Below are 25,311 nucleotides of genomic sequence, written 5' to 3'. Positions count from 1 at the left end.
CATGAACATCGAATTACATTACGCTCTGTCTACACTGACGCAAAATCAAACCAATAAAATCGAATTAGGTGCTACGCCACTTGTGGAGGTGGTTTTATTACGTCGACTTTTGCCGCGTGTTAAGTCGATGGAACTGCCGTGCCAGTGTAGACGCAGGCTTTCAGAGACGTAAAAACATAAGTGACGTTACGTCGACCTCCGTCGCCAGTGTAGAACAGACCTGAGTCAACTTTTGACCCTCTAATGCAGTGGTTCTCAACCTATTTACCATTATAAGCTCATGTGCAGCTCTCTATGTGTTATGTGGGCGAATGCACACAATATATATACTACCTGTATGGACCCTGAGGAAATCACATGTGCCGCAGCTCTGTGCTGATTGGGCTGCAAGCGTGCTGCAGTTTGAGAATCAAATGGCATTAGCATGCTTGACCTAAATGTTGCTTGAGCTATCTTGGCCTGAACAGTTCTGTCAGGCCCAAAGACATAAAATCAGCCCCTCCCCAAGATCTCTTTGACAGAATCCTTCCATGGCAGACTCCTCTGTGGACTCCCTCGGGTTTGCAGCAAGATGTACTGCACATAATACTGTCGCTAGATGACATTGGTGGAGCTGGGGGGTGAGAATCATAGACCCAAGCCAAGCCTCCTTGAAATACTCTAGGGGCAAGCTCTTTGTCAAAGCAATAATAAAGCAACCCTAGAATACAAAGATACAGACAAAAAGACCCTCGTGTTAGTGGCATCAAAAAGCAGTCTGTCCTTTTGTTATCCTTGTTCTTCTACATTCTGCAGACAAAACTCTATGATTTAGCTGGAATTTTGTGCAGTTGAAGCCAAACAAATGAAAATGATTATAGGATAAAATGAAGCCTTGTAGTACGTTCTGTTGGTTTTGTGTGTGGCACTATGTTATAAAGTATAAAAGTATATTCAGATATCTAGTATAAACTTTAAAATAATTATCCATCATTTACTTACTTATGTGTTTTATTTTCTACTGTATAAATTGTCTGGGTTTTTTAAATAAAACAATAGATCTGGATACATTGAAATATTTTGATAGTCTGGGGCCTTAGCTTGTTCTCACTGTCATCAGTGACTAAACTCTGTAACTTGATTAGGACCAAGGTAGGGCCCATGGTTAGGGACATTGGGTTAGGACCTTGAGGGCCTTATTCATTTCTTACACAGGAAAAATTTTCAGTGACTTTAGTGGGAATTTTGACTAAGTAAAAGCTGAGTAAGAACCTCAGTATTTGGCCTTTAGATGTTTAGAAGTAAATTAAAACTATACACAAAGCAGTCAGGGTGATCTGTAATTATATATTTTAATAGTAAAGCTCATGATGTTGCATTACAAAGTACTGCTCAAGAATTTATGATCCTGTAATTCAAAAGGCTATCTGTGTGTGCACACATGTGCAGGGATAGTGGGATGTAAGTGTGTCTATTGCATAATATTTATTATGTAATAAAATGAAGAAAATATGGGAATGGAGTAAGCTTTAATAGTTTTTAGTATAATATCTATAAATAGAACTAATTTTTTTTTGTATAATGCCTTTCAAAAAATAACTGAAGTTGGGCAGGAGTAACTGTAAGAAGAGTTACAAGTATATTACATTTTTAGTTACACCTATGAAACAGTTTGTATTCTTTCAGATTAGTTCTCACTGTATGTGATTTATGTTTCTTATTTTAATAAATAGTTTAAATGGAAGTTGAAAAAAGGGCAAGAGGTGAATGAAATAGATATATAGATATCAGAGAGTAATCGCAAACAAAAACAATTTGCCTAACCCTTCAAGAGAGTGTCTTGGGAGTTTACAGTGTAAGCCAGTGTTGACAGATGGAGGGAGTGATTTTAAAATAGTACACAGAACTATGTAGGCGAAGGGAAGGAAGAGGTGAAATTAAAGGAAGAGAAGATATATATAAATTAGTGTGGTTATGCTCTGAGAAGTAACTGTAAAATGGCATGTTGGGATCCCTTCTTTAGTGCTTCCAGATCCACTTGGTACTTTAGAAGAAAAAACATTTATTTTCCGTCAGTCCTGTAAATACAACCTGTGATCTGAGAAGTCATCTGGATTCTTTCTGGCTCTGACATTTCCAACTGTAAAGGCTCGCTGTATTTTGAACTTAGTTAACTATTCTGTTGATGGTATTTGAGCTAGGAAATAATCCAGCTCATTCCACAGAGCTGTGTTAGTTCTGCATAACTAACAAGATTAAAAAAATACTAAAATACTAAAATTATATTTCTATTTCAGTAAAGGAAACAGATAAGACCAAAACATAAAGCAGATAAAAAGGTGCTGTTTGTGCATGCTCACTTTTCTAACGAGAGCCTCACTTTTCATATATAAATACCAATACTCAAAGGGCTAGGAAATAAAATCAAATGTGCTGATAGCATTTCAGGTAAACAGGACTTTACACCACCTGTCTTGCACATTTTTAATTAAATCTTTCTAGTTTTTTGTTTTATGTGAAGCTTATCTGCGCTAGTTGAAATAGCAAGACCCACAAATATGGGTATTTTAGTTAACATGGTACCCTAATTTAGTGTATTCATGGCCATGTCAGGGGATAGCCTTGTGAATAGATAGAGTCAAAGCTTGCATCCCAGGAAACTTAGGTCTGCAGTCTGCTTAGGGCCACTTTGTGCCATGTAACCAGCCTGGAAGAGCCGGTGGTGAAGTCCTCATGAGCAAGAAGAACTTCCAGCCAGCAGAAAGCTGGCAGAAGTAACTCCACCTCCTCCTGAGCCAGCTGCCTCACTAACCATCCCCACCTCTCAGCATAAGGGGAAGGAGAGGAAGGAACACAATAGAGCAGAGTTCGGCTACACCTAATCCTACGCTAGCGTTAAATTTGGACTGCTCCTATGATGCCCTAATTTGCACCCAGGTTGGCTAGCCCTGAATCAGGAAGCCACAAGAGGATTGCCAACCTTCCAGGACTGTTCTGGAGTCTCCAGAAATTAGAGATTAATCTTTCATTAAAGATTATGTCGTGATGAAAGTACTGCTCAGGAATCTATGCTCCTGTAATTCACAAGGCTGTGTGCGCGCTTGCATATGTCCAACCAAAATTGTCAACCCTACACGTGAGCCTGAGTCAGCTGGCACAGGCCAACCATGGGTTTTTCATTGCACTGTACACATAACCTTTGTGGCCAACATTGCTGAATCAAATAGTGTCAAGCTTCCTAGCAGTGTCAGTGAAGGCTTCAGTTGGGCACAAACTTCATATACTCCTGTTCTAGAGAGTTTTCTTTTTTTTAAATGAAGTAATAAAATGTTTCCGGGGAAAATGTCACATGTGAGCACGCAAAGTAGATTCCCAGAAAGACACACACATACAAGCAACATTTGTGTATGCATTTTGGTTGACACAACTTCTGCACGTACATTTGAAAACTTTTTAAAAGGATATGTGCAGTAAAACCTGTTATACCACCTCACCCCACTATGTATTCTTTGACACATTTTACAGAAAAGCTATTCTGGAAATCTTTTAGCGAATTTAAAAAAAAACGTATTGGGATTAGTGTTTATAGTGTTCTACCTTTGTCTTAGTTACCATGAGTCCAACTGTACAAACTGTGGAAGGAGGGAAAAATTAAAACTATTAAACTTAAAACACCACTTAAAAAAGCCTTAAAACCCTTACGTATACATAAAAACATCATGCCGGTAAAATGTTGTACTTGGGAACGTATCAGGGCAGAAGGAAGTGCTATGTCTGCTATTGGAAAGCTGGGAGTCTCTCTTTTCCTATAGTTATGAAGCCTCAATTTCTAGCTCTGCAAAATTTTGAGATACTGGAATTTAAATCTGTCACTGGTACAAGACTAAATGTTGTCTGTCTTAAGCCACAAGCTAAAGTAATATTTTGGTGGTGGAGATTGGAAACCTTAAGGGAAAGAAGGAAGTATTTTTTTGGCAAGGTGATTTTACTTTTAATGTAGCTGTTTGAAGTGTCGGAGAAGTTTACAGTTTTAGATTGAATCCTATGGAGATAGCTAGGTGAGAAGAGATGTGAGGAGGTTCTCTGAGGTACCAGATAAATGCAATTTATTATATGGATATCATTTTCATAATTTTGTTTATATAGAGCTCTCTGTACCTGTAATGAATGCATGTGTTCATATATGCATATATACATGCAAAATATATATGACTGTCACTCCCACTCGTATTCAAGTATGACTGCGACTGGCAATCAGTTTCCACGTGTAGGATTCAGGAGATGTGACTGGGCACATTGGTGTCTACATTCCCTCCTACTGTTGGCCAAGGTGGTGTGACAGTATTCTGTTGCATGTTCTGCTTCATTCGTAGCATAATGCCAAGTTCATCCATCATGGCACGTATCCTCCTAGGTCATAGTTTCTCAATCTATGGTACGTGTACCCCTGGGGCTACGCGAGACACAGTCAGGAGGTACTCGGGGAAATGCAGAGTGAAGGGGAGGCGGGCGGCAGCTCCCCGCTTCCCACCCTGTCACAGCTCCCAGATGGGAAGCGAGCAGCAGCCCCCCACTTCCCACCCGGTCACAGCTCCCAGCTGGGAGGCAGGCAGCAGCCGCTAGCTTCTGGGGAAGGCGGGCAGCAGCCCCCCACTTCCCACTGGGTCCCAGCTCCCAGGTGGGAGCCCGGTGGCTGCCACTGCATCTCGCGAGCTGGCTTCGCAGCTGAGTGGCAGCCACCCGTGCCCTGGCTCCAAACCAAGGGACAGCCTCCAGCGCCCCGGCTTGAAGACGGGCAGCAGCCACCTGCCCACATCCCTGGGTCCCAGCCGGCACAGAAGCCTCCTCTGCCCCAGCTCAGATTGGGTGGCAGTCGCCCACCTCCTGGGCTGGCAACCAGGCAGCAGCCACCTGCAACTTGTCCAGGTGGCAGCCCCCGGCCCTGGCTCAAAGCCCAGTGCCCAGAAAACTTGTCAATTTCACGACTCTAGCTGAGCTGTGAAACTGACAACTATGACAGCCCCAGATTTCACCAATTGCCTCTTTTCCTGTCTTTCTCTCTCTCTCTCTCTCTCACCCTCCTTCCCTTTCTCTCTCTCACCCCTTCCTCCTCTCAAATCTATGGCATAAAATTTGGTGCGGTGCTTTATATTCCCCAGCATTGGCATGCCGTTTGAAGCCTCCTAGCTTTGGCCAACATCACCTCTAGCCCAGGTACATACTTGAGTTGCGCGCCCCTGATGTAAAGGTGGTAATCCTACCCACACTAGATCTGACACCTGTCGTATCACAGCCTTATATATTCAGCCCTTCTTCCAACATATGGCTCCCATTTATCTGTAAATATAAAATCCCATGGAAAATTGAGTGTTGGGGTACTTATTAAAATTTTCAGAAGTTAGGGGATACTTGCTACTTAAAAGGTTGAGAAACACTGTCCTAGGTCATTAAGTCCAGTCCGGCAGACTGTATGTGCCGCTTGATGCAATCCATGTAGTGGAGTTTGGGACAGCCAGTCTTCCTACTACCTTTTTTAAATTCACTGTACAGAACCTTCTTAGGCAGCTGATCCATACATATGACACGGCCGACCCAGGTCATTTGCCTCTGCGCTGGCATGGTTTCCATGCTTAGCATGGCTGCCAGCCGTTGTACTTCATTGCTGGTGATTTTGTCAGACCGTTTGATTCCCATTATGCTGCGTTGCAGGCAAGTTAAGTTTTTGGATATGGCAACAATAAAGGGGGCAGGTCTCTAACAAGTATAAAAGACAAGGAAGCACAAGAGCACTGTAAACTTGCATTTTGTGGACACTTTTACCCACATACACCCCCGTCTTGTCTGAAGTCTTTTTTGTAGATGACCGAAAACTGAGGTAGCTGACTTTTAAGTGTGCTGAAAGTTCTTTATCAATGCTGGTATCATTGGAAACTGTGCTATCTAGGTAGAAGAAGGACTTGACATTGTTTAATTGGCAGCTATTCAATTTTATTTCTGGTGGTGGTGGAAATAGGTTTCTGCCAGGAGATAGGGTTGATACAGAATTTCTGTTTTCTTTATATTAATACAAAGGCCAAAAAGGAATGCAGCATAGGCAAAGGAATTCAACAAGGGTTGCAGATCATTCTCGGAAATGGCTACAAACGCTGAGTTGTTGGCATATAGTAGATCCTTTATTTCACTTTGCTGGGATTTACTTTTAGCCTTGAATTGGTGGAGGTTTAGAAGTCTGCCGTCGAATCGTGTTGTTAAAGTGACGCCTGTAGTGGTAATATATGCGGAGACTTCTAGCACTCCAGCCAGGAACAAAGTAAATAATATAGGGGCAAGCACACAGCCCTGTTTAACCCCATGGACTACAGGAAAGGGATCAGATGAGTCGACATCCACTGATAAATGGGCCTGCATGTTGTCACGAAAGCTTATATAAGGTCAATTAGGCAGCCAAACTTTGCAAGAAGGCATCAGAGAGCAGGGCATCCAACGGAGTCGAATGCCTTACTAAGTTCGACAAAGGCTATGTACAGGGGCATTTGTTGTTTAGCAGCTTTCTCCTGTACCAGGCATAGAGTAAATACCATGTTGGCAGTGCTGCGTGATAAACAAAAACCACACTGGGATTCAGGGAGGACATCAGCTGCAATAACTTGAAGCCCTTTCAGCAACAGCCTACTAAGGATCTTACCAGTGATGGAGAGGAGTGAAATACCATGATAATTGCAGCCATCATGTCTGTCACTTTTACGCTAGTAGATTGTAACTATTTTGGCATCTTTGAAATCCCGGGGTAAAACCTTGATTTCCCAGCAGAAAGTAAATAGATCTAATAAAGCTTTGTGAAGTATAGGACCACTGTGTTTCAGCACTTCAGCTGGAATTTCATCAGCTCTAGCTGCCTTTCCATTTGTCATTTCCATAAGTGTGTTCTTAGTCTCCTCCAAAGTTGGTGGATCTTCAAGTTCAAATCTAACTGGTCTTTGCTCGATTGAGTCTACTATTTGACCATTTGCGCTCGGCTCACAATTGAGGGGAGTCACAAAATGTTCTTTCCATCTTTCTGGTATCATATTGTTCTTAGGCAAGAGAGTAATGCCATCAGTGGACAGAATTGGACAGTTATTGACTCTTCATGGTCCATAAATGGATTTTAATCCTTGAAAAAAACCTCAGGTGTTATTAGTATCAGCAAGAACTTGTAGTGCTATTGCTATATTTCTCCACTAAGTGTCCTCCGTCTCCCGCAGTCTTTTCTGCACTTCAGATTTTGATTTCCTGAAGGCTTGTGCAGCCACGGGAGAGAAGGAGTTTTTTAATTTAGCTTGGTGCATGGTTCAATGGGCCATAAGGAGTACTTGAATTTCGGTCATTTGCATCAAACCAGTTCACATTTTGTCAAGTTGGGACACTAAGGACTGCAGTTCGAAAGGCACCCCACCTTTTGTCGACATTTCCACTTACTCTTTCATTGGCACCATTTAATGTTGCATCATGAATGGAAGTTGCAAACTGGGTTCTCCCCTCTTCTGTGCAAAGTTTCGAGACATCGACACGTTGGTTCGGTTTTAGGGCAGTTTTCAATCTAGGACTGTGAATCCTGATGTTCCGTTAGTATGGATAAGCAGGTGATCGGTAAAGCATTCTGCACTTCACATAGCCCTGTTAATGTAAACATCCCTTAGGTCATTAGGACAAGTAATGATGTAGTCTAGAAGGTGCCATTGTTTTGACTGAGAGCGCTGCCAAGAATAGAACCACTGCTCAGGCATGCTGAAAAAGGTGTTGATAACAGCAAGGTCAAACTCTGTGAAGAGTGCTAGGAGTAGTTTTCCATTTGTGTTTAGCAACCCACATCCGAATTTCCCCATGACTCTGTTCCAAGTTCCAACATCTCCAGTGCGAGCATCGAAGTCACCCAGTAATAAGATTTTGTCATTACTGGGTATGTTTCTTAGAATGTCACTCAACTGGCTATAGAAATGAGTCTTCATTTCTTCGAGAGGAAGTAGTGTTGAGGCATAGATGTTGTTTATTGTCACAAAGTTGTTGTAGGATAGTAGTATCTGCAGTGTCATTACATGCTTGGATATTGACACAGGTTGCTGTGGTAGTTTATTAGTGATGGAGTTTGCTGCCGAGACCTACCTTGTGTAGGCTGATGTTTTGATCTGTCTTGTAGCTTGACCAATAGAAAGTGTATTCTTTTTCTCTAAGTGCACCATTGTCATGTAGTCTAGTCTTGGATAAGGCAGCGATATCTATTTGATGCCTGTTTAGCTCTTTCGCTACCAACATAGTTCTTCTACATGCTCGATTTTCCTTTGAGTCAAGTAGTGTGGGAACATTCCAGCATCCAATTGTCAGTTTCTGTCCATTTTTGTGATTGTTTCTCCCACTGAAATGGAGATCCCACTGGTCGTGGGAAACCAGCCAGGAGTCAATGAAAGGCGAGCCTTTTTTACCCCAACTTTTATAGGGGCCTCCTCAGATTGAGGCAGGCAGGGCCTACCTGAATAGGGCCACTTGGTCGCCTAAGTCGGACATTGTGTTCCCGTAGCCAAGCAAGAATCATGTGACCCTCACACCTATGCCTCTCATGTGGAGATTGTTGGCTACCAGCTTCCATGTTCTCAGGCCTGTCAGCACCACCTAGGAAACTCACACCACAAGTCTTTTGGTAAGAGGTTGATGAATGATAATGGTAAGGTACTGGGAGGGTGGAAACTGTTGGTACCAGTAGATGGTACATGCAGAATAGTTTAATGTGCACCCTGCAGTGAATAGTAGCAGGATGCATGCTCTGGGACACCTTTACTCTGGGAGCCGAGACTTAATGGCTGGAGGGTGCTGTGTCTGCCCTGCAGTGCCTACTAACTCGGCCAGGTGTCTGTGGCTTGATGGCCATTGATCCATGTTAGGATTCTTCTGCCACTTAAGCCCTAGCCATTTGCCTTGCTGCTGACAGAGGGTGCACATCTACATTCACTGGTCCCAGATAGAAATACTGGATGTTTAGCCCAGATGAGGACCTATAGGAGAGGCAGGGGTGGCCTCGGGATGAGGCTCTAGGCGGGGGATTTTCCCAGACCCCTGTGATACTGTATGTTTATTTAATTGTGCTTCTCCTAAACTCTGGATGTGTGTGCACCCTATTTACAAAGCACATACAGAGTAGAACAGAAAATGCAGAGGCTGTGTCTGGGCTACAGTTGTGTATTCTGTGGGTGTATTCACCACTGTCCTGTGTGGGAGTGCTGCAGAGTGCCAACAGGAGCACTGGAGAGATGGTGTCTCAGACAGACACAGTCTAGCCCATACTGCTCTTGCCACACAGCAGGGACACAGTCTACTCAGTCCTTCAGGACGAAGTAGTGCTCTGCCTATGCACTGGTCCTGTTCTGTGACAATGGCGTTGCCCCCTCCTCTTGACCTTCCTGTGGTTTGTTCTGCAGAGGGTATAGGAGTGTACAATACCTGTACTCCCCAGACTGAGGGCCTCCTGCAAGGGGCATCCCTTCCCTTCTCCCTTCCAATGCACAGTTGAGCAAGAGCCATCGTGATCTGACCTAAAGTTTGCTTTGACTTGACGTTTTGGGGTCTTAAGTTGGCATCAGATGGATAGAGCCTTGTGCAGATACAAAATTTGTCTCTGCATCCAATCCGCGATCCACAAAATTTGTCCACAGATATCCACGATCTGCAGATTCCACCCATTTGAAGGGCTCCGCAGGTCACCACGCACCAGTGACTCAGGGCTGTGCCAAGCCCCTGATTCCCAACCACTCTTCACTTCTCCCCAGAGACCTTCTGTCCTGCCGATTGCTCTGCCCCCCACCGTACCTCCTTTCCTGCCCCAAGCAGAAAGGCTACATCCTGGGCCCTCGAGTGCAATGGCCCCCTCCCCAGGGGGGCTCGGTCACCCCTCCGCAGTCTAGTGGCTCTAATGCACACAGACATGGCCAGGAGAGACAGCGGTGACAACTGCTCTGCTCACATGGCCCATCGTTGCTGCCCACTAGTTTAAAGTAAAGACACCTCTTTCAAAATGGCATTTGGCTCATTGCGCAGGAGCACACGGGCACGCTCCCTTCTGGGAGCTGTAGTTTACCTCCTCTGTCCAAGCAAGCTGGGCAGTACAACTCCCAGAATGCCCAGCGGGCTATTGCCACGTATTGCAGTCCACTGCTGCGTGATTCAGAGAGCCGAGCCGAGCTGGAGCTTGACGGCTGAGTGACAGCTGCTCCATTCAGGTGAGTGTGTGCTGCCGAGCCCTGCTCAGATACAAAATTTGTATGCGAGCCACGATCCGCAAAAATGCTCTGCGGATATAAAGCAGATATCTGCTGATTTGCCGGGCTCTACAGATGGATTAGTCTTTGTGCACCATTCAGCTCCAGCAAACTGCTGCTTACAATTCTAAACTTGCAACTTACACCAAAGTCACTGCCCGTAATAAATAATTTATATTAACTAGGCAGCTTTTGGAAGGTGCTATACAATGATTACAGGATTTCCACAGGGATTAGAGGCAATTTACAGGAGTACAAACCCTCTTTGTGCATGTTAATATTTGTATACTCTACACTTGCATCTTCAATTATAGATGACGAGAGCCTTTCTTCTGAAAGCGACATTGAATGAGTGGCATCATTTATCCTCTTGTACAGTAAGGCTGATAGCTGTTTAATAATGGGTTTAACAGTTTAATATTTCTTTACAGGCAAACAGTAGAACGTGTGACATTACAGAACCAACTCCAGCAGCTTTTAGAAGCCCAGCGATCAGAGGGCAAATCGCTGCCAACATCCCCAAGGTAACAGAGTTTACAGGAGTGGAATTCTAAAGTAGTGTAACTCGGAGCCTTTTTATTATATAACTATTCTCAGGAGAGATCATGGACTATCTAATAATTTACTATTAAAAATAGTAAAACATCTGCTAAAACTCAGTACATTTCTTTTTCACTGCTGATTTGAAGTTCACATCTTTTAAATTGTCAGTTTATAATGATGTGTAAATATTGGACATTCTAGCATAAGGCATATTTGTGGTAATTAGGCCAAGCTACCTTTGTAGAACGAGTGGACAAAAATAGTTAGAAAAAGGAGTGGCTTTTTACCTTTTTGAAAAATGTGTAAGGCTTATAACTGAAAAAACAGCTGTTTCTTTTAAATTTTCCTCTAAAACTCTTGTTTGGTATTCAAGTAGCCATACACTATTTCAGGCTGTAAAGAGGGTTTTCTTTGTGAAAGTTGGAAGAGAAAGAGAATCAAAATCTAGTTTAGAATGGAAACTGAATGATGGCCTTCATGGTGGAGTCACTACAGTGTCTCCATAATAATACATTCTATGTGGACAAAGGTCAAGGGGATAAGAGTAGCAGTATGCTTAGACAGACTTGTGCACTGGAAATGGAAGCACTGAATTTTATATTTGTACATATTTGACCACGGTATCCTGTACTGAAAACCTTTTCTCTTGTGTTTTTTTTCCTTTAAGTTCACCATTGTCTCCTGCTTCTGGCAAACCCCAGTGGAAATCATCTGATGCAGATGATTTGTCTCTACCAAAAAGTAAATTGAACACCCAAGATGGGATTCAGATTCTTGGCAGCATGGGAACCTCCAGCCGTACTCAGTCCAAGACTAAAGATGAGGACTCAGATAAAATCCTGCGCCAATTGTTGGGGAAAGAAATCTCTGAGAACGTCTATATGCAAGAGAAGCTGACATTGGAATTTCAGGATGCCCATGCTTCCTCCAAGAATGTGAAGAAGATTCTACCAGAGAAAAGGGAGCTGAAGTTAGCCAGACTGAGGCAGCTTATGCAGAGATCCCTCAGCGAGTCTGATACAGACTCAAATAATTCTGAGGATCTGAAGAATACTCCTGTGAAAAGAACTGACAAACCAAGGCCACAACCCATAGTAGAAAGTGTTGAAAGCACTGAGAGTTTGCACCTGATGATTAAGAAACACACTTTGGCAGCAGGGCGCCGGTTTCCTTTTGGCATTAGAGCTTCCAAATCTGTGGATGGCCACAGCCCATCTCCTTCTTCAGAGAGCAGCGATCCTGATAACGAGTCCCAGTATCAGTCTGGGACTGCATCTCAGAGCCAGGTTTCTGGAGATACCTCTCAGTCCAACACTGACAGTGCCACTGTTCAAAAGGTTGCTACGAGTCCTAAAAGCGCCCTCAAGTCTCCATCTTCAAAGCGCAGAACCTCCCAGAATTTAAAACTCAGAGTAACCTTTGAGGAGCCCGTGGTGCAGGTGGAGCAAACAGAGATGGAACTAAATGAGGAAAAGGACAAAGACCGGGGCAAAGCACCTCAGCGGGCTCCAGCCAGCACTGAATCTGGGGATCAGCTGAAACGGCCATTTGGAACATTTAGATCCATAATGGAGACTTTGAGCGGGAATCAGAACAACAACAACAACTGTCAAACAGCAAACCTGATGAAACCCTCATCAACATTGCCCTTTACCTCATTAGGAAGAAAGGCTGCAGATAGCAAGGGAAATCCAGCTGCTCCAGCTAAAGGAAAAAATAAGACAGTGAGTGCTCTCAAGGTGAGGGGAGGAAGTCTTTTTTTTTCTTCTCATTTCTTTTCCTTTTTAAGTAATGACCAGTTTGTTTCTGATTAAGAATGACAACCTCAGTTCTTCCCTTCCCATAACCATGCACTCACAAAAAAAACAATATGCTCTGCTTGACTGGTAAAACCATAGACTGCAGGTCATATTTTGCTTTTATTTGAAGATTTATGGAAGGAGGGGGCATCACTGAGGGGTAAAATTCCCCCCTGTGCAGAGAGTCAATACAAAAGCCAGGAACCACTTAAGTCCACAAGTGCCCTTAATTGATGCATTGGCTCTGTGTTTTGCACAGGGGGGAATTTCACCTAGAATGAATTTCATAGAGAGAACATTAATTTTAAAACCTTTGGCTTTCTAAGGAATAAATAAATTCAGGGCCACCCTTATCCTATTGACCTGGTCACCTAGAGTGGCAGAATTGAGTGGGTGGCAGAAAATAATGTAAACATACCCTCTTCCTTCTGCTGCTGCCCCTCTCTGCCACCATCCCAGCTAGTGCTCCCCATGAGTGTGACTGACAGGATGTGGGGGAGCATTGAATGTGACTGACAAATCCTGGTATCTTGGAGTGAGATGGACAAGAGGGGAGATATGAATAGATGACAAGGAAAGGAAGGAGAGACACCAAAAGAACAGAAAACAGACTAAAGGAGAGAGAAATGGAGGAATTAAGTACTAAAGAAAAAAATGATTTAGTGTTAAATGGAAAAAGAGGAAGAAAAGGTACCATCCAAATTTTCAGCCAGAGAAAAGAAGAAGTGAATGAATGAAAGAAAAAAGGCAAACAGAAGAGCAATCTCATAAAAGATGGATTACATTTTACTGTATTATTAATACACCATATAATGCCAAAACATTAAATGAAAATTAAAAATGTAAAGTCGTTGGGGTAGCTTAGATGGACAGAAAAAGCTACACTTAATATTTACATAAAATTACATAGCCAGACTAAGGGTTACAGATTTGGGCCGTAAAATAGCTCAAAATAGTTTTAATAGCTCAAAATTGTTTAGCTGAAATGTCATTGAAATACAGAAGTAACTTGAGACTGTAAGAGTGAAATTTTTCAAAAAGATGGATTCAAATATTTGAGAGAGAGAGAGTGAAAACTGACTGTTTTCACACATGTTCTGGCAGAAAATGAGGGTGTGGGTGAGGTAATATCTTTTACTGGACCGACTGGTGAAAGAGACAAGCTTTTGATCTTACACATAGCTCTTCTCTTTCACCAACAGAAGTTGCTCCAATAAAAGATATTACCTCACTCACCTCGTCTTTCCAATATCCTGGGACCAAGACAGCTAAAACACTGCAAACTGAAAAGAATGTCATAAATAGTTTATGTAACTCACTCAGGAAGATTAAACAGTTGGAGAGGAAATTCTGGCGCTATCAGTCATTGCTTGCGGTATTGACACTCGCTCTATATGAAATGCTTGTTAAATGTCAAGGTGCCAAATTTGACGTCATCTTTGTCAAATGCCAAATTCACTGGGGAATATTGTTGTTTCACAGCTGCTCAGAGATACCTCACAGCAATGGGATTTCCTTACCTCAAAGAAAAATAACAGATGAATTATGTTTTTAAATAACTTTTTTAAAGTTTTCACTCTTAAAAATGCTCCTCTAGCCTTCCTACTGCACAATTACTTTAAAAAGTATTCTGTGTGTATTGTGCATGTGATCAGCTCATTGCATGTTTTCAACTGACTTATATATTGCACTTCCCCAGGGGCCTTACTCCAGCTACACCGATCTTTCCTCTAGCATGCTGACTGAAGAACGTCTGTGTAACTATGCATGATATGTGCTGATGCAGAGTGAAATGTTTGGCTTCACTGTTGTTGCTATTTTTTCCTAATTGCATGTGCTTGTTAAAATCACTCACAGCTGAGATCAATTAAATGATTGATGCCAGAGATAAAAACAGGACTAATATTTGATTTCCTTAAGCAAAAAAACAAAAAAAACAAAAAAAACCCCACACTTGTGAGGGACTTCTACTAATGTCACAGGTGAAAGCTTCAGCTCTGAGCATGTATTAAAGCAGTCATACTCATAAATCCACCATATAGTTTAGTTCTGTTTGGCATAGCACTCAGTCTCTGTTGAATGAAAGTCAAGTACCAGATGAGAATGGAAATTAAATTACCTCTCATGAGTAGGGCAAAACAACTTCCAATCCTAATCTGACCAGAAAGTACAGTGTTCTCCCTTTTGTGTTCTTCTCACCTGGCCTTGGACTTCAGAAGAAATTAAATATGTTAAAACAAAGTCTCATGATTTTGACCATTTGTTTAATCTGTCTAATTTAAATACATTGTGTTATGAGATTGTCAGGCAGACAGATCAGTCTCTCAGTAGCTATAAATGTATGCTGCAGGGTGCAGCATTTGGTAAGATGTATGTTTGTTTTAAAAGAAAATATTCCTTAAACGGCCCTGTTATTTTGACTCAGTGCTAGCAACTTTGTTATTGAAATTAATCTTTTAGCAGTTTAGGAGGTTGGAATGACTAGCAATTTTAGTAGTTCAAGAGTTTTTTTAAATGTAGGGCTGGGGGGAAGGTGTCTGTCCCTCACCATCCAGACCCTTCTCACATATACCTAACTTGATATTAATAGTTCAGACAAACAGGAGTCTGACTATGATCTCACTTACATCGGTGGCAGTGAAATCAGCACCAGGACACAGCTCTAGCTTATAAAGGTTTTCCTCTTCCCTGGAGAATATTGGAGAGATTTGCTTCTGACCTATTTTAAGATAGGAAAAAATGCCTGTAGTATTAACAGTCTCTTGCAATGTCATTGGACGCTCTCCAACCAAAATATCCCAGACCCTGGAGTATGGTGACATACTAGGCCACTAATCATCCCCCTACGCTAGAACTATCTCACAGGGCAGCCAACCCTCGCCGTATTTTCACAAGTGCCACAATTTTGCATCATTAAAATTGGCCTTTCATGAAAAGTTCCTGGCAGCACAGGGTTTCTGTTGGAGATGTAGCAGATGCTCTAGTTCTGACTGCACCTATACAGGCTTCTGCTGGGAGCATGAGCTGCAAACTTTGGACTGCAATTCAAGTCACCCCAGAGGCTGGTGCTCTCCTTGCTGTGTCCCGCACAATGAATCTGATCCCGGGGCCATGCTTCCTGGGCCACAGGGCAGATAGAGAAACAGAGAACCAGTTTACGGACAGTTTAAACTATCCCCTCCTTCCTTCCAGCATTGAGTAGGGGTGAGAGAAGCAAAGGTGAGGGGTGTGTGACAGTAGAAAAAGGATCCAAGGAGAGTGTGGGTAGGTGTTTCCCCCTTCCTCTCCAGCCTGCCGGGAGCCAGCCCCAGCTTGGCTGCACTCTCCCAGAACGTTCACACGGGGCAGCATCCAGAGAAGGGGAGAAAGAGCAGAGCAGGGGAGAGTATCCAGGGATGGGAGCTGGACAGAGGCAGGGCCCAGCCGACGTAGATAGAGTGAGGTGGATGATGGTGTCTGTTTTAAGGGAGGAGGCTGTAGAGGGTACGGCACAGAGGAGGGATCTTTGGTAGGTGCTTGGGGAAGGGATGGTTTTGGGGAAATGTCCCTCTGTCACCCATGAGTTAAAGAGAGGAGATCCCCCAGTTGGCGTGTGTAGTTTTTGTGCACTGAGGATGTTTCCTGAATACAAAAAGGGGCAGTTCTCCCTACGAGTCAGAAAACAGACTAAAAAGTAGTGGGTTTTTTGTGGTTTTTTTAAGGCTCTCATGTTTAAGCCAAACTTTTATTTTTTTTGGTCTGTCTCTTGATTTTGGAACATTCAGGGTTTGCAAGACTCCACCTACCTGTCATTTCTCCATTCACTCTCAACCCCTGTGCAGCTTAATATGTTAGGCAAAGTATCAGCATCAGTTCCATTACCAATCATTCTGGGCAGTCTGACTTTTCCCCTGGAATGGGTTGGAAGACTGTAATTCTGATTAAAACATTACCCAGCTGCTTCCAAAAAAAGAAGTTTCTGCTTCAAATAGGGTGCACCCTTTGCAGTTATATCCTTTTTTGCAGGTGCTTAGGCTTGCGGGTTATCTATCTGGACAGCCTCAAACTCATTCTACTCTAACCTTTACTTTACATATGGAATTTCTTGAGCTCAATCTGGAATCAACCAACATCCCCTCCAATCCCAACTATTTTTTTTAATTTAAAAATCTCATCTGAAGCAGGGGTTCAGCTTGTTATTTACTTTTCCTAGTTGATCAGAGCTTGATAGCGAATAAATTATTAAAATTTCCAGGGCCCTTGTAAAATTAGATTCACTCTATTTCTCTGAACATCGGAGAAAAGATTTCATCGTGGAGGGTGATTTTTTTCTTTTTGAAAGGACTGGTTAGCTTTTTATTTATTACAAGTCCAAACAAATGTTTGCAATTACTTGTGTCTTAGAGGCCAATGAAATGTTCAGTTCCTACGGTTTTTCATTTGAAATCTGTAATACATTAAAGTGAACGCTGATTAATCTTTATCAGTAAGAAGCTCTGTATTAGCCGCTAGTCATCAGCAATTAGAAGTGCTCTCTTTGTTTGGATGTACTAGTGCATTAGGGGAATCCACCATCATAGTGCCCCCAGGTAGTTAATAAATAGTATACCCTTTTATGATTATAAATGCCTATTAAGGCAATAGACATTATCAATGTGAGTTTAGTACCCAGTAACTGATATCACTGAGAGTTGTATTTCCTGAGTGCAAGTGAGTGCATAACAGATTATATACAGTTATAGTCAGCCATCACTGCCTTCTGTGTAAGGGGACTCTATGGTGCACTGGTCCAGGCATCTTCACTACAAAACAGGAGACCCAAGTTAGAAACCTGGTATGAAAATCTTCTCCCTCAAGCTGGCGGGAACTGGGAACAGTGTAAAAACAGTGCAATAAGATCCCACCCACTCCCTCCTATAGCTCAGCATGGAGGATTACAAAAACAGAGAAAATGCCGCATTGGGTAGCATGCTGAGGAGAGGTAGTGATGAGCAGTGTTTTGCCACTAGCCTTATGGTGTTTCCCTGATGGCGTCAAGGATCAGCTTCTCTAAATGACATGTTCCCCTAGGAAAGCTGCATTACTCCCACAGACCATGGAGCCATTGTAGAGCTGCCACATGGAGGGTGCTCGAGTCCTGTGTCTTGTTTTGAGCTCTGCATGGCCTTCCACATGAGGAAGGATGAGGGATTCACCCAGCAGTGGATTTCAGGGGCGCCAAACTTCATTAAACTGGAATAACGGAGTAGTAAATCATCCAGAATGTCTTCATTCATATTTATGATGCACTCTATGAACACCGTGCAAACTGTTGATGTCAGTGACGCTTGATAGGTGCTGGGAGAAGAAACTGAAGGACAGTCTGCAGCAGACAGATGTCTCCTGTTTTGCCTATTTAGACTGTATTTTTCTGTTGATATGTCTGGTGCAGCCAGCATGGGAATGAGGAGGAACTGGCCAGCAGCATTCAAGCAGGGGAGGAAGAGGCTTTTAAAATAGAAAAACCTTTGATACCCTGTTCCCATCATCTTCAGCTGGCACCTTCCATAAACTCCAGGTGACAATGAAACCTACCACAAGGAGAGTGTGGCTAAAATACCCCTGCACCAAGCTGATGCCTGACTCTGCATTTATTCAACCCTTTGTGGCCACTGTAGCCTGGGATAAATTAAAGCAGCTGTCTGGCTTGCACAGAGCTGCAGCAGATCCAGGACTGTGCAAAGATGAGCTTGAAGCCACCTTTTCAGACACGCATCACTGACCTGTGCTCTGTGAAGTTTAACAACACACTAGAATCGGGCCCTTATAAGGACCAAGTTATATTGTGATTACAACTGTAGGAGTATTACAGCTAAGGACAAATAATGGAAGGTGGGAATTTTAAGAGTGTCTGTCAGAAAGTCACCGTGAAAATGGGAAAATTTGGATGCCTAGCTTCCTTAGGCACTTTTAAAAATCCCACCCCCAAATTTAAAAATTTCATTGAAGAGAATAAGAATAGCACTGGGATCACATTATGCTCTTGGGTGATTCAGACCACAGGTAAATCAAAAGAATTGGAGTGTTCTGAATTGAATTTATATTTTATAGAATAGTTTGTAGTCTTAAATGTTTTTCTTTCTCGTTTCCCTGCTTTTAGTTGAAAGGATAACAGTCTGAGCACGTAGTACACCCCTTTAAAAAACTATTTGAATGGGGGCATTCTGGAGTTTAAAATATATATATTATCGAGAAGAGATACTTACCAATGTTTATAATATCTTAATTAATAAAACTGGAAGAATTGTAAAAGCTACAATATATTTGGTGCTCTACAAATAAGCTATGGTCTTTGCCATAATGAGCTTACCATATAATTATTGCCATCCTTTTGTTTACTTTCTGTTTGAATTTGTGTCTGCTGACAATGATTTTCTGAAAGTGTGATTGGGATAAAATTTTTAAAAGCATCTCTGTCCCCGTGAGATGCCCCATGGGACTTAGGAATTTTTGAAAATTCTGCCCATTATCATTAAACATATTAATAATGCCTTAATTTACACTGATTTACAAACAAAGGCCCCAGTTCTACAGTTGGCCTTGGGTATCTGCCCATGCGAATCTGATACCTGGATAAGAGCCATAGGGAAGTTGGTGGGACTACATGCAGTATTCAGCCTTCCATTCAGTAGTCAATGTTTGGAAAATCAAGCTTATAGATAAAGTTGCATTCATCAACCAAAACTTGCATTCTCAATAAAACAACAAGCACAAGACCAAATACTCTGTGTCATTAGTATGGTCATGGATAATTTTCTTCTTCTTCTCCCCAGGCATAATGACATCAATAGGAAAAATCCGAAATTTTACAGCCAAAAAAATATTGAAGAGCCAGAGCTGCAGAAATTCTTCCTCTAATTCACATCTCACGGTGTGTCATCTGCCTTCAAACATGGTTTGAAATGCCTGAAATACCTTCTTTTAAAAACACTAATATGAGACATAACTCTCACCAGCAAAACAAGACTGTTAGGATGCCTTAAATTTGTAGCAGTTAGACCATATACAAAATGTTTTTATGCTATATGTGTGTCTGTAACTTGTTTGTAAGATATGCTGTTCAAAGGCATGGGTGAGCAAAAGTATTGGTTTGGAAATTGCAGTGACGCAGGCAACCTCCAGAATGTTCATCTGGCCACTGAACACGTTTTGTATTTCATCTATTGCATGGATATACTGTATTATGTCTGTATTTCCCTTTCTCGGTGACATATACTGTAAAAATTTCAGCCAGGACTCTGCCTGCTCAGCTCCTCAATGAGACCAAGGCAATAGCATTGTTTTTTGTCAAGTATGTTTTGTCTGTTATTTCTATTTTTTGTATAAAGGAAATAAAAACAGTGTTAATAACAATATGCCATCTGAGTGTGCCCAGATACCTTTCATTTCACTGTTTTTGCTTTCTGACGTTTAGTGGCTTTTTAGTTTTTAGAATGATTTAAGTATTGAATGGTGAAGTATTGATGCAGTTAACAGCCACCTAGACTTCCTCACAAAGGGTCAAATGTGCAAAGTCAGTTGTATTAAAAATTGCTTTGAAATTTTAAATGCACTTTTCTAGCTTTAAAGAAAATGCAAAGAGATCAGGAAACCCATAAATAAGTTTCAGAATGAACATTTTTTGTTATGTTTGTCAAGAAGAGGCAACATGCTTGGTGCTGTGCTAGCCGCAGAGTCCCTTCTCTGAGGACCCTACAGTCTATTAAGGCCCAGTTCATATCCCTTTGAAGCGCACAAACTTTCCATTAAATTCGGTGAAAGCTAGTTCAGGCTTTGAAAGACAAACATTAGTAATACAAGACATACGGGGAGATCCAGAAAATAATGTTGTTTTAATCTCTCTGCCTCGTATATAGTGGCTTTTTTTAGCGGGTTAGTGTTTTGCAGCCGCATGGAATAAGTGAGTTTTTAATTCCTCATTCAATTCTCTTCTAGATTTCTTATAGTCAAAACATTCCATTTGGCACTCCCTACAGTATATAGTTCTAAAGCAGAATAACAGGCAATTATTAAATGATGCATTTCTTCCCCATTTCTCATCAACTGCGCTACATGGACGTGGTCAGACTGATCCTACTATGACAATAGGCTTCCAAACAGCATAATAAAATAAAGAGAGCATTAGTCAATAGCAAGTTTACTTGTGGCATTTTGCATTTCAAAGAAGATGAGCTACAACACTGAAATTACACAAACTAACTTCCTAGCTATTATGTGATTTACAGATAAGATAATGTGAGAGATCAGGATGTGGCTTAATGGAGTCACTTTGGGTCAGTTTTCTGAATGTGTTTAACTGTGCAACTTTTACTGACTTCAGAGGAGATATGTGGCAAAACCCATTGTGCATTGCTTACAGGCTTTACACAGCAATTCTATCAATTAAAAGGTAGCTGCTGAAGAGATCAGAAAAATAAAACTGAAATAATAAAAGGCAAGCACACTTAGAAGTGAAATTCCGATTTTGTGTCAACATCGCTAGTTCTTATCTTCCACTTGGCAATGCCTTGGTTTTCCAATAGAAGTAACAAACTTAGCACTGCAGCTGACCTGAACTGTGATTTTTAAGAAAACAACAAAACCTCCAAAATATCTGAGAGCCAGGAACAGCAATACCTCTAACTGGGCCTCCATCCTCCATGTGTCCATGAGAAATAAAAATGCAAAGAGAAAAGAAACACATGCGTGCCAGTTGTCTGAGTGATGAAAGACACTGTCAGAGTAAGAGGGTAAGCAAAGTTCCCATGTCTGATGCATGGATTTCTTGAGACAACTTTAAGATTTGTGGTTGTGAGAGCGTGAAGTGTGTGAACAATCTTGTGAATGTGAAAAAGCACACAAATATAACATGATTTATGAAGGATAAGTGGACAATCTATTCAGAAAAAAATTCATCATGCAGTATGTTAAAAATGTTTAGCCCTCAACAATGGCTGCACCACTTAAAGATGATAGGTCTGAAATTCTAGAGGCAGAATGCCTTGCGTGAGTATGTGATGGACAGAGATCTGAAGGACAGTTTGAGCCCTATGGGACACTGAGTCCACAAAGTGATTAAAATGTGTACAACTCCCTTGACTGATTTGATGCATGTGAAGGAGACTGCAGCTATCTATAACATCTTTGTGGCAGCAGGAGACAAACAGCCTTGGTGAAGGAATTGTAGTAGATTAAGGTGTAAATATTGTCGGGTTCTGAAGAAGGGAATTACATATTCTGGACACTATGGCTGTAGAGGACACCTACTGTCAATTAGCTTCCAGTTTATGCTGAGGGTATTTGCTTTCCATATCTTAGAGAAAGGAGGTGCAGCACATGGTTAATTGAATTATCCAAGCACTATAAAACCACGTGAGATTGCTAAATTACATAGGACTGGGATTTGAGAAAATGTTCAGGATTTATGATTAACGGGGTTCTATGGATAGTTCTGGCTGAAGTTGAGTCTAAAAAGTCTCTGAGATAATTGGATTATAGAGCATGGTAGGAAAGAGCTGGATGTTGTGGTTGACACCCTCACACATGCATGATACATGTTATTCCATGTTCCTAACTCATCTTGTACAGTATCTGTCCAAACTATAATGCAGCAAGCCAGTCACAACGTGCTGATGATCTTCAGCTGTGGAAAGCCATGGATACTGGCTCTGGCAGGGTAATCCTGCCAAAAGGACAGCCTGCTATAAACATCAAAAAAAATCCCTTGCAAGGCTTTACATCTGGGGGAAGTGAGCTCATGTAAATAAGTTTCTCATGCCACTATACCCAAGTCTCAGAGCAATTGGTCTCCGTCACAGTGTGGCTGTCCCCTTTAAATGAAGCAAGTCCAGCGACCCCTTAGTGGGTACAGTTTGGCTAATTAAGAAGGTGAGGCAACACCTGGGGCTAATGAGCCAAGAGAATCAGAGAGAGGAGTTCCCTGGGGGAAGGCTGAAGAGGGTTTGCCAGTTGACCTCCCTGAACTATTGCTGGAGTGGGCTGAAGGCAGCAGTGGGAGTTTCCTGCTGACATCCAAGCTGGAGAGGACTGAAGGTAGGGGAGCAATGGAGGGGTTCATCCACTGGCCCGTCTGAGATGAGAGGTTAACTGAGAGGGAGAATGGTGGACACTCCCAGCAGATGCTGTGGGGATTCCTGCTGGGAAGTGTGGGGTTGCATTCCAGCTGAAAAGGTGTGGGTGACTTTCCTGGCAGAAAGAGAGGACAGGCCTGAAGAAGCATGTGTGTCTGATGGAAGAGGTCAGAGTGTGGTATGCACTATGTCCATGGCCTCGGTGTGAGTGTGTAAGGGCTATATGCACTGGGAGTGAGGAATGGATTGTGGCTTGGGACTTTTATTATGGCTAGGTGCACTATGTTTTTGTACCAAACTCATCCCAAGGAGAGTATTATTGAGGCAAGAGTCTGTCATAGAGTCTTTAGGGACCAAGAGAGGAAGTGGGGTGGTAACTATAAAGTACCCAGCCAAGAGGGCACTCAGGGATGAGTAGAAGTCATTTACAGTTTCCTACCCAGGGCTCCGGAGCCTGCAGATGGTAACTATCTTATGTTGTCCTCAGTGGAGAAATGCACTGGTTCTGTGACCTCCAGTTAGCTGAAATGTAGCCTGCGAATAGCAGACTGTTACCATTTTTGTATCCTTCTCTAGGCACCATAACTCATTTGTGTGGTATATCATTCTCCAGATAAGTCCCTTTGGATAGGTGGCCTGGATCCAAGCCAGGCCTCTGAATGATCAAGCATCAGTGTTTAATATAGTTATCCAAGATAGCAGAGATAGAGTTTGTGCCCCCTCTGCTTCCAGTTATTAGGATTCTGCAAAGCATGTAGGTTTGGCCTTGGTTGCCAATCTGCTAAGTGAGGCTCTCTTGCCTGCAGCTGGATATGTTTTGAGAGGTTCCCCCTACAAATGTCACCTTGGGGTGGAGCAGGCAGAAGCGGATCAGAGCAGACTGCCCCATCATCGTTTGAACTTTTTGAAACAGAGGAATCATGCAGGCACAGCTACTTCAGGCTACAGATTCTTTCAGATACTTCCCTAACAGACTGACATTCACTCAGTCGTGGATGAGCCTGCCCATTATTGGGGACGTTATGCGAACAAATAGCTGATCTGCTATGCGTGGCATGGGTTGGAGTAACAGGGCTACCATACAGTGCCTCACTTGGCATCGTGTAGCTGCCAGAAATCAGTAAGCTGAGTCACCATTAAGCTTACACAAAGCAGCCCCATCCTTTTGATCCTATGCAAGCTCTACATCTCGCAAGTCATTTCTGTCTTCCTAGCTGGCAGAAGGGTTGGAGAAGGAGGAAACAATTTACCCGACCCCATCATACATCAGTAATGGGGCCAGAAAGGAAGGGAACTGATGGTCTGGTTTTCAACTATCCATCCTCCCCTCCCGTCCCATCTACATCATTCACCCATAAAGTTGGCCCGTCTGGGTGCTAAAGCCGCAGACAGAATGGCCTCTTTGGTTTCCAGAACCACAGGGTCAAGAAAGTTCTTACTGACCTGGAGACCGCACCGCTTATGGGTACTGAACAACTCTTGGTGCTGAGACCCCAGTCTCCAGATTACTAATGCTTCCCGGTACTGCGTGATTCTCCATCCTTTTCTATTGGACCCCCACTGGAAGACATCAAGGAGGATGGAGACATTCAATCAGTTGTCTCCTTATCAATGCGGTGTTTTCATCTACATCATTACAGGCACCCATACCTTGGATGGTGCAGACACTGCTGCTATATCCATCCCCACAGCCGTTTTCATGAACAGGTCATCGTGGCTCCAGTTGTTAGGATGAAGGACTCCAGGACTGCACTGAGGTCCCTGGGTATATATACATCTATGAACAAGAGGACATTTAGCAGGTCTCAGACTGCCCAGCCCTGATCACGCCTAGCTCAGTTCCCTGGTTTTCACAGAACCATCAAACCAACTAGAAAAAGACAGATTCCAGAGGAAAAGAGCCACCCTCCTTCAGCTAATATCCAGGCATCAAAACAACAATTCTGATGGATTGGTCAAGGCCTCAACTTCTTCCTCACCTCTAGTTTGCCAGTTGCAACCTTTTGCTTTCCTCCACACTTTGGAGAGCACCTTTCCCATTTCCAACAGGCATAATACAACAACAAGTGGGTCAAGGAAGTGGTAACATTGGGCTACACCATCCACTTTAAATCCCTCCCTCCACCCTTCTTCCCCATCCCTCTTTAGGGACCCTCTCACAAGACTTTAGTGAGTCAAGAAGTACACTCTCTCCTTTGTTTAGGAGCAATATAACTGGTCCCATCCTCTCACAAGGGGAAGGGTTTTTACTCAGAGTATTTTCTCATGCCAAAGAAGGACAGAGAGTGGAGACAGATCTTAGATCTCAGACAACTGAACAAATTTGTTAAGTCTCAGAAGTTTCAGATGGTGATTCTGGCAGCTATAATCCCTTCTCTGAATGCAGGATATTGGTTTTTGGCCCTTGACAGGATGCCTATTTCCATATAGCATACATCCTGCACACAGGAAATACCTGTGCTTCATCATGGGCCAGGATCATTTTCAATACCAAGTACTTCCCTTCAGCCTCTCTTCGGCCCCATGGGTGTTCTCGAAGGCTTTAGCAGTAGTGTTGGCTTACCTTTAGCAAGAGGAATTTTAGTCTTCTTGTATCTCAGTAAGCCTTGACTAGCC

At 42.6% G+C, this 25,311-nt stretch overlaps 1 protein-coding gene across 1 annotated transcript in view; it reads left to right on the top strand.

Annotated features, from left to right (window-relative positions):
- The window catches only part of SNCAIP (synuclein alpha interacting protein), a 101,220-nt gene extending 81,054 nt beyond the window's left edge, over nt 1-20,166 (top strand). The window contains exons 9-11 of the mRNA XM_067569363.1: nt 10,697-10,789; nt 11,476-12,547; nt 19,399-20,166. Coding sequence (XP_067425464.1) covers nt 10,697-10,789; nt 11,476-12,547; nt 19,399-19,404 — 1,171 coding nt within the window. The 3' untranslated portion in view covers nt 19,405-20,166. The remainder of the gene's footprint in view (nt 1-10,696; nt 10,790-11,475; nt 12,548-19,398) is intronic.
- The last annotated feature ends 5,145 nt before the right edge of the window (nt 20,167-25,311 follow it).

This window comes from Emydura macquarii, unplaced genomic scaffold, assembly GCF_026122565.2.
Source record: "Emydura macquarii macquarii isolate MOO-44397 ecotype Brisbane River unplaced genomic scaffold, CSIRO-AGI_Emac_v2 contig_2897, whole genome shotgun sequence".
In the NCBI taxonomy this organism is placed as follows: domain Eukaryota; kingdom Metazoa; phylum Chordata; order Testudines; family Chelidae; genus Emydura; species Emydura macquarii.
This window is presented reverse-complemented; position numbering and strand designations above follow the sequence as displayed.